The 10,055-nt window shown below is 42.8% G+C and overlaps 1 protein-coding gene across 1 annotated transcript in view; it reads left to right on the forward strand.

The window, feature by feature from the left end:
• The first annotated feature begins 838 nt into the window (after positions 1-838).
• The window catches only part of znf385a (zinc finger protein 385A), a 120,758-nt gene continuing 111,541 nt past the window's right edge, over positions 839-10,055 (forward strand). The window contains exon 1 of the mRNA XM_090202770.1: positions 839-1,406. Within this exon, the coding sequence (XP_090058896.1) occupies positions 1,394-1,406 (13 nt within the window). The 5' untranslated portion in view covers positions 839-1,393. The remainder of the gene's footprint in view (positions 1,407-10,055) is intronic.

Raw genomic sequence — 10,055 nt, forward strand, 5'->3', positions numbered from 1 at the left:
GAGTCCTTGGATAGAGGACTGGTGTGAATATGCACCACTTAAATCAGGATAATGTGCAATGCAGCTGATGGGGAGGTGTATGCCTCTGTGAATCACTGAGTAAGTAGTCACAGGAGGGTTATGGATGGCTATTTTGGAGGAGTGTATGATTGGACGTGAATGGTGACACATTTGTTCATGGCTGTGTGAATGTATAGTAGGATTGCTGATACTGTATGTACCACACAGTTCTTCTTGTTGTTTTTGTTGGGGTGCTTTATCAACCTTCAATAACATTGGTTTGGTATGGGATTGTATTTGATGCCAATTTCAGGCATTGAGCTTTCTGGTTTAGATGGTCCATATTAGCTGTCTGTCTGCCAGTGCCAACTTGTATGTGACAGGACTTTTCCTAATGTACAGTACTAGACACTGGTCCTTTTTTATTACAGAGCCTCAGAGCTTTATTCTCAGCTTTGTTCCCTGGCCATGGCCCTAGGCTGATTCCAGATCTGTTTGTGCTGTCTTGTCAACTTTAATGACTGTGACAAACGTAGTAGTTGACAAGACAGCACAAACAGATCTGGGATCAGGCTATCCTAGTCCTTTCCTAATGGCTGCCCCTTCTGGGTGACTTGTCGGTCACTCCGTCGACCCCCAGATTACTCATAGACTCCAGTAACATACTGTACGACAGCTCTTCTGCTTTCGATAGACTGACATGTAGACATTTAAACCCGTGCCCGTACGGTTCCTCTCTTTTCTTTATTGACACTTGACTCTCCTCCCTCCCTCCCAGCCTTCCACCCCCTCTCACCCGCCCTCTCTATCTCTTCTCTCTCTCCTTCTCTCTCTCTTCTCTCTCTCCCTCTCTCGACACAGTTGTCCTCACATATTAAGGCTCTGGTGGGATTAGCTGCTGGAATCTCCTGCATTTGTTTTGTTTTCTCACCGGGGCGAAAGCGAGAAGGAGGGAGGGAGAGAGAGCGAAACGGTGGGAGGGAGGGAGGGAGGGAAAGAAGGTGGGTGTGAAAGACAAGATGTGTTTGTGGACTCTTTTCCACATGTCCCACATTGCTAACGTCCGTAGCGTGAGGTATGCGCTTGCATACGTTTCTGCTCTGACTCTCGGAATTGGCCAGAATCTTTGAAATGTCTGGATCTTTTTTTCTTCTCGCATCCTCTTTTTGTCATGCTGGCCTTCCACTGACCAGCGATGTATTATGTCTTAAACCCCTGAAAAGTTTAAAGCCAGGAGGGATTTCACACAGGAAATAGTTCCGTTGGAGGTGCTGTGCGGTTGGACTGGGACTGAACTGAGGGTTGGTGTTGCTAACCAAGAACAGAGGGGAGGACTCAGAGAAAGAGAAAAAGAGTGAGGAAGAGAGAGAAAGAGAGAGAGAGAGAGCTGGCAATGTGGCCTTCAGGTAAGGCTTTTTTTTTTGCTTTATCTGTCTGGCTCTAGCTGTGGCGCGACAATAGCCTCCTGAATTGTTATGGTGGTCTTGAGTAGTTGTTGCCGGGTGGAACACTGCACAGAAGAGATATTTTAGAGCAAAATGGTCCGCGTCTTTGTAGTCTGGATACAATAAGTTGTAAATATAACCCCTTATTTAGAACCTAAATACTGTGCAGTGTAATAGTAGGATTATGTGAAGCCGTCTGAACTTTAATGTCAGTTCTATATGACAATGGTGTCATATTAGATGGCTGTTTTGTGTTGACTTCCTAATTTCATTGGAAGAAGTTCCTTGATCATTCCAAACACCTATTGAACCAGTGGGTAATCTTCAGAGATGTTTTCATGGACCAAATATCAGACGTACATGGTGTTTCCTTTCAGAGTCTGGATCTGTCAACCTAATATACACATATGCCGTTCATGGATAGCTGACAACAGTAGCGACAGCTACACCTGTTAACCACTCCACCTCTGCCTTATGTAACACCAGAGATTTAGACTGGGCTGATTTTAGTGTGTGTGTATGCGTGTGTATGCATGTGTGTTCTGTCGACTTATTCCACATTTTGTTTTGTTACAGCCTGATTTCAAATTTGTATCAAATACCCCCCATCTACACACAATACCCCATTATGACAAAGTGAAGACGTGTTTAGAAAATGTTATATAATTTTTCTTTCTTTTTAGATTGAATTTTAATGCAGCAAAATGTTAAGTGTGCATGGGTGTGTAGACTTTCACTAGTGACTGTATCTAAAAACATGTAGCCTGTGATGTCAACCATGTGACAGAGTTGGTGACAACATGTCACTGCAGAGCCCTGTCTCACCAATGACCCCGAGGAAGACCTCCTCCTGTTGGCCGCCTGGCCTTGCTCATCTGACCCCCAGAATGTCCCCACCAGGTTCTGAAATAGAATCCAAAGAGTTCTATAGCTCCACATGGCGAGGTGAAGTTTTCAACGGAAATCCTGGAAGCGGCGTACGGTAGCAATCTTTCCCCAATGAAAGCAGTTTGGCCAAGCATGAAATCAGGCCCTAAAGATACACATAGTTTAATTTCTTTGAAAATTATGACTGGATTATGGCTCCCGTCCAAATGTCGAGAATGATATACAGTACAAGTCAAACGTTTGGACACACCCACTCATTCAAGTTTTATTTTGTACTATTTTCTACATTGTAGAATAATAGTGAAGACATCAAAACTATGAAATAACACATGGAATCATGTATCAAGCAAAAAAGTGTTCAACAAATCAAAATATATTTTGATTTTAGATTCTTTAAAGTGGCCACCCTTTGCCTTGATGACAGCGTTGCACACTTTTGGCATTCTCTCAACCAGCTTCATGAGGTGGTCACCTGGAATGCATTTCAATTAATAGGTGTGCCTTGTTAAAAGTGGAATGTCTTTCCTTTTTAATGCATTTGAGCCAATTAGTTAGGGGTGGTATGCAGAAGATAACCCTACTTGCTAAAATACCAAGTCCATATTATGGCAAGAACAGCTCAAATAAGCAAAGAGAAATGACAGTCCATCATTACTTTAAGACAGGAAGTTTGTCAATAAGTTCGTCAATTCAAGAACTTTGAAAGTTTCTTCAAGTGCAGTTGCAAAAACCATCAAGCGCTATGATGAAACTGGCTCTCTGGTTTGCGCTTAGTGGGATTGTCATTTGTTTTTCAACAGGACAATGACTCAACACACCTCCAGGCTGTGTAAGGGCTACTTGACAAAGAAGGAGAGTGATGGAGTGCTGCATCATATGACCTGGCCTTCACAATCATCCGACCTCAACCCAATTGAGATGGTTTGGGATGAGTTGGACCGCAGAGTGAAAAGCAGCCAACAAGTGCTCAGCAGATGTCGGAACTCCTTCAAGACTGTTGGGAAAACATTCCTCATGAAGCTGGTTGAGAGAATGCCAAGAGTGTGCAAAGCTGTCATCAAGGCAAAGAATGGCTACTTTGAAGAATCTCAAATATAACATTTGTTTGGATTTGTTTAACATTTTTTTGGTTACTACATGATTCCATGTGTTATGTGTTATTTCATCGTTTTGATGTCTTCACTATTATTCTACATTGTGGAAAATAGTAAAAATGAAGAAAAACCCTTGAATGAGTGGGTGTGTACAAACTTTTGACTGGTACTGAATGTTCATGCGATAGTCACCAGTCAACTCCATTACACTCAAAAGTTACTTCAAATTCAACCAGTGAATGCCAGCGATGGCTAGCTATGCTAACTATTCTACCATTCTGTCTTATAGCACACTGCACATGAAAATGTATATTTTAAGTGGTATGCAGTAGGTTCATTACGATATCACCAAAGTATGTTGTATCGGACATTTCAAACAACATTCCCAGCTTAAGAAAATGCAGTCATGGTTGTTTAGTTTGAGAATGAACAAGATTTAACAAGGCAACCTTGGGGCTAATTTAAATGGGCGCCAACGGCAGATTAGAAGGATTTTCACATCCACACACCAGTACGACCCACGTGACCGCAGTGAAACATCACTCCTTGAGGAACTATGGAACTACTTAAAAAGATATTCCAGAAAATTACATTTATTTTAAAATGTACACAACATGTCACAATGGCAATTTAGAAGCAATTGTCTCTTCCTCTGAGGTATGTGTGTTTTTGTTTCAGGCATCTGGCAGTATTCAGACATACTGTTAAGGCTATCTTGGGTTGGGTAGTTCATGTAGGAATATGGTGGTTGAGGCTAGATGGGACCTGTGTGTGTGTGTGTGTGTGTGTGTGTGAGTGTGTGTGTGTGTGTGTGTGTGTGTGTGCGGGTGCGTGTGCGTGTGTGTGTGCGTTTTCGTGCATGCGTGAGAGAGAGTGAGATGAGGCAGAGAGAGAGAGAAACATTCTGTCTTCAAGGTGTAGTGTGAAAACAACAGGGATGTGTGAGAGAATAACGGTCAACTTCAACATTCTCAGCCTCTACGGACCAGGGTGTATCCACTGACATCATAGTTCTCACACACACACACACACACACACACACACACACACACACACACACACACACACACTCGCATCTAGAACACCACCTCAGCTGTTGTTAATAATTGATTCATTAATACCATTCAAAGAAGTATGTTTTCTATTTTAGTGGTTGCTATGTTCGTACATAGGGCTGGCCCCACACAATACCCCACAATGACAAAGCGAAAACAGGTTTTTGAAAATGTATAAAAAAAATTAAGACAGAAATACCTTATTTACATAAGTATTCAGACCCTTTGCTATAAGACTCGAAATTGAGCTCAGGTGCATCCTGTTTTCATTGATCATCCCTTGAGATGTTTCTACAACTTGATTGGAGTCCACACCTGTGATACATTCAATTGATTGGACATGATTTGGAAAGGCACACACCTGTCTATACAAGGTTCCACAGTTGACAGTGGAAAAACTAAACCATGAGGTTGAAGGAATACATTTCAGAATAAGGCTGTAACGTAACAAAATGTGGAAATGTCAAGGGGTCTGAATACTTTCCAAATGCACTGTATTCCTACCTGATCAATAGTCTATATTTAGTGGTATCACCTCTCTGAAATCCAAACTGATATGCTTATCCTTTCAGACTCCCAGGTTCTGTCTGTTTCAATGGAAACTCAGAGGGCTACAAAGGTTATTTCCATCACGCTAACACCCTCCATCCTAACCACCAATACAAAATAAATCATTGATGTAATCTCCGGTATGCAAACCTCTACAAACCAGGAAAAGGCATTGTGAAATGACTTATGTTGGCATATAGAGCAGTGGTTCTTTAACCTCTCCTTTTGGAGCCCCAGCTGTTCCATGTACTTGATCTATTCCAGAGCTAGCACACCTGATGCAACTTGTCAACTAATCATCAAGCCCTTGATTAGATGAATCAGGTGCGATAGTTCAGGGCTACAACAAAATTGTGACATGTTTCAGGGTCTCCAAGAAGAGGTTTAAGAAGCACTGGTATAGAGAATCTGATTGTCCAATAGCTGTAGCTGGGTTTCTCAGTCCGGTTTTTTGTACAGTACAGCAAGATAATTTTAGTAAACGAAAACTAAAACTGAAACAAATTATTTAAAAAAACATTTAGTTAGCTAATATAAATAAATTATAACAAACCCATTTGAAAAACAAAAACTTCACAAACTATTATCTATGATTCCAAAACTAACTAAAATAAAATAAAAACCATCATGAATTGTGTTCAGTTTTATTTCTAAACTTTTTTGCAAAAATCAAATGGGATTTTATATGGGTTTTTCAAGTGTCTGAAGCTGGTTGGTAAATGTAGCCAGATTTTTTCTCTCTTGGGAATCGCTACAGAGAGGAAGCGCAGAAGCGAGAGGCTTGACTCCGACCCAAAATCTGTCCAAAGCAAGAAGCAGAGGAAGTGCATATTTTTGGTATGGAGGTCAATGAAAGCGTGTGGTCAAAATAAAAGTGAATTGCTCATTAGCTAGGTGAGGCTTATTTGATGGAATATAAGTTTAGTAATGTTTAGGTTGTTATGGATGCACTGATTTAAGTGGACCCACGTGGCATACAGGCAACTTTGAAAAAAACTGTTTTATATCAGAGTTGTGTCTGTTGTTCACACCCGTATCTGCCCTCTCATTCTCTACAATGTCCCCGCCTGATCCCCCTCCTCCCCGCCTGCCTTCCACCTTTGCGGACATTTATTCCCATTATTAGTAATTAGTCCAGTATCTTGTCAGTGTTGACGACTATTGACGTCTATCACTAGCTAACTTGAATCTTCTTACATATACTACCTAAAGTTAAAAAGCATTGGATTAGATACAAATTGTCAAAAATGAAAAGGAAAAAAAAAGCATTGGATTGGTGTAAACATAGGCCAGAGAAAGTTTCCTTGCACCAATCTCGACACTATTCCTTTTAAATCCAAGTCACATTGAGATTGACTTGAAAATAATTTAAACATCAGCTAACCTGTGACCTGACCCATCATCACTTTATGTATTACTGCCCCCAGTGGCAAGAAGTGACATCACAAAAAACACAAACACTATACAACAGAAATAGCTCCTAGCCTCCCTCGCATGCTTTCTGTCATTAACAATAAAACTGAAATGAAATCATATAAAAAAAAAAACTAAAACTAAATTTAAAAAAGTAGCAAATCAGGTCTGAAAATGTATTGAAACTAAACGGGATTTCAAATCTAAATCGAAAAAACACCAAACTGTGACAACCTTACGCTACTGTGGTTCCTAGCTTGTGTGTACTAGCTAGTTGCACTAGCAACAGTGGTTAACACAACGCCCTGGACAAGAGCTAGTGTTGTGGCACCTAGGGGGTGAATATTTTAGAGGTCAAACTGTCTTTTGAGGTTTATTGAATCTACAGCATGACACATTATTTCACCAAGGGCGTATTCTGCCATTTTTTCAAAAGCCCCCTATTTACATCAACCAATGATTTGCGTGGAACCCTGTGCGTATTTATCGAAACTCTGAATCAGGAGGAGACTTTTCAGCCATTATGAACTAGTCATTATGAAATGTGACTCTCCACACTCAAACCTAGTTTTTTTTTCTTCTGCCTTGAGTGGTTCCTACAACATGGAGGAAAGTCCCAAACTCTGGTCTCGACATTTTCAGATAACACATTTTTTCCCTGTAGTATTTGCATCAGCTGGGGAGTTATTTTGGGGGGGGGGGGGGAAATCCATTGAACTGTTTTGGGCTGATGAGAGCTTTCTCGGATTTAACGTCTGGTACAATGACTTACATTTGAGTCATTTAGCTGACTCACAGGAGCAATAGAGTTAAGTGCTTTTCTCAAGGGTAAATCAACAGATTTTTTACTTAGTCGGGTTTGGAGATTCAAACCAGTGGTTACTGGCCCAACGCTCTTAACCACTAGGCTACCTGCTTCCCTAACCTCCACCACCATCCTTAATAACTTCCGTTTTTCCCTTATTTACGCCTGTCCTCTCCTGTCCGGTCCTATGAGTGGGCATCAGAAGGAAGTTCTGGGAAAATGGATGTCTTAGTTTACATGTGATCCTTTTCAGTCCGGCCCCTGTCTAAACTGTGAGAGTGGTGTGATGTGGCACCTTCTCTGGTGCCTGGGCTACGTTCAGAAGGGCACAATGTTGTGCAATTTAAATGTAGAATACGGGATCATACCAGCTCTATTCATGGCATTTCTATCTGCATTGTTCCGCAACCTTTGCCTACTGAACATGCCTGTGTGTTCTGTTAAAAATAGCTGAAACTGTATTGACAGGGTCCTACAACTAGGGAGCAGTAGAGCCTCATCACAGTCAGGGGCTACTTTAGCTCGCAGTTGCTAGGTCCGTCTCTCTGTCTGCCTGGGGGGGATCAGGTCTGCCAAGCCATGTTTGTGACACTGACATCCATAGGTCCTCTCCTGTGATGTGATGACGTCTCACAGGGTGGCTGGGTGACACTGGGACACTCTGCAGGTGGCTAACTCTAACCCTCATGTGGAAAGATGAGTGTCCATCCCTCCAGCTGGTGACAGAGATGTTACGTTCTCGCTCTCAGGGCATTAGCCTCAGATTACTGAGCTGTCCATTTCTGACAATCACACAACAGGACCTGGATCCAAATAGGATGGATTTTATTTCAAATAGTCTGTGTGAGCATCTGATTGAGCCTGCCCAGACTGCCGGATGGGCAGGGTTTGCACTTTTGGGACTATTCCATTGGTTCCAGTATTTGAAAGAATAATACTACTTTTGGACCCAGGTCTATAGCACTAATTTAACCCCCAAAAGCTACAGTGGAGAGCTGTGAAGGGCAGTATTAGCTACAGTGGAGAGCTGTGAAGGGCAGTATTAGCTACAGTGGAGAGCTGTGGAGGGCAGTATTAGCTACAGTGGAGAGCTGTGGAGGGCAGTATTAGCTACAGTGGAGAGCTGTGAAGGGCAATATTAGCTACAGTGGAGAGCTGTGGAGGGCAGTATTAGCTACAGTGGAGTGCTGTGAAGGGCAGTATTAGCTAAAGTGGAGAGCTGTGAAGGGCAGTATTAGCTACAGTGGAGAGCTGTGGAGGGCAGTATTAGCTACAGTGGAGTGCTGTGAAGGGCAGTATTAGCTACAGTGGAGAGCTGTGGAGGGCAGTATTAGCTACAGTGGAGAGCTGTGAAGGGCAGTATTAGCTACAGTGGAGAGCTGTGAAGGGCAGTATTAGCTACAGTGGAGAGCTGTGAAGGGCAATATTAGCTACAGTGGAGAGCTGTGGAGGGCAGTATTAGCTACAGTGGAGAGCTGTGAAGGGCAGTATTAGCTACAGTGGAGAGCTGTGAAGGGCAGTATTAGCTACAGTGGAGAGCTGTGGAGGGCAGTATTAGCTACAGTGGAGTGCTGTGGAGGGCAGTATTAGCTACAGTGGAGAGCTGTGAAGGGCAGTATTAGCTACAGTGGAGAGCTGTGGAGGGCAGTATTAGCTACAGTGGAGAGCTGTGGAGGGCAGTATTAGCTACAGTGGAGAGCTGTGGAGGGCAGTATTAGCTACAGTGGAGAGCTGTGGAGGGCAGTATTAGCTACAGTGGAGAGCTGTGGAGGGCAGTATTAGCTACAGTGGAGAGCTGTGGAGGGCAGTATATTAGCTACAGTGGAGAGCTGTGGAGGGCAGTATATTAGCTACAGTGGAGAGCTGTGGAGGGCAGTATTAGCTACAGTGGAGAGCTGTGGAGGGCAGTATTAGCTACAGTGGAGAGCTGTGAAGGGCAGTATTAGCTGTTCACCCCATATTTATTACACCACTCCTTTCTTTTTAAAGGGGCAGTGCAGTCAAAAACAAGATTTGTTTGTGTTTTATGTATTTTTCCACATTAAGAGGTCGGAATAATACTGTGAATTTGTGAAAATTATAATAATGCCCTTTTTACTGTAAGAGTTGTTTGAAGAGACTGCCAGAAATTTCAGCTTGGTTGGAAGGGTGGGGTTTTCGGACTGCCTGGTGACATCATCAGGCGATTTAAGTTAATAGACCAATAACAAAGAGAGTTTGCCCTCTTCTCTGCCAATAACATCTAGTTATCAGGGTATATGTCCCTCCCATTAGGCTCCTCCAATTAGGTCCCTTACTCAGACCACTCCCAGACTGCCCTAGCAAAATTCTTGCTTGAGAAATTGCTTTTTGCTAAGAATATATATTTGTTCTTATTTTTTGACTATTTTAATTGAAAACAACCACAGGAAGGTACTTAATTGTTACTCAGAAATGATTTGTTATTGAGATATAAACGGATGCATTGGACCTTTAAAGCAGTGAACGGAGTGGAAGTGAACAAGTGCACACTTAGGGCAGAAGGGCAGAGACACAGGCTTCAGTGGACCATACCCATCACCACACCGCCCTCCCCTCCCTTCCACCTCTAACCCCCACCCATGGGTGAGGTGACAGAGGATCCCTACGCTCCTATTTCACCCCCTCATCATGACATCCATTAAGGCCTGCTCTAGCACACACACACACACACACACACACACACACACACACACACACACACACACACACACACACACACACACACACACACACACACACACACACACACACACACACACACACACACACACTGTGGGGCCCCGAC

The sequence above is a fragment of the Oncorhynchus mykiss genome, chromosome 16, assembly GCF_057628025.1.
Source record: "Oncorhynchus mykiss isolate SJ-2025 chromosome 16, ASM5762802v1, whole genome shotgun sequence".
Taxonomy (NCBI): Eukaryota; Metazoa; Chordata; class Actinopteri; order Salmoniformes; family Salmonidae; genus Oncorhynchus; species Oncorhynchus mykiss.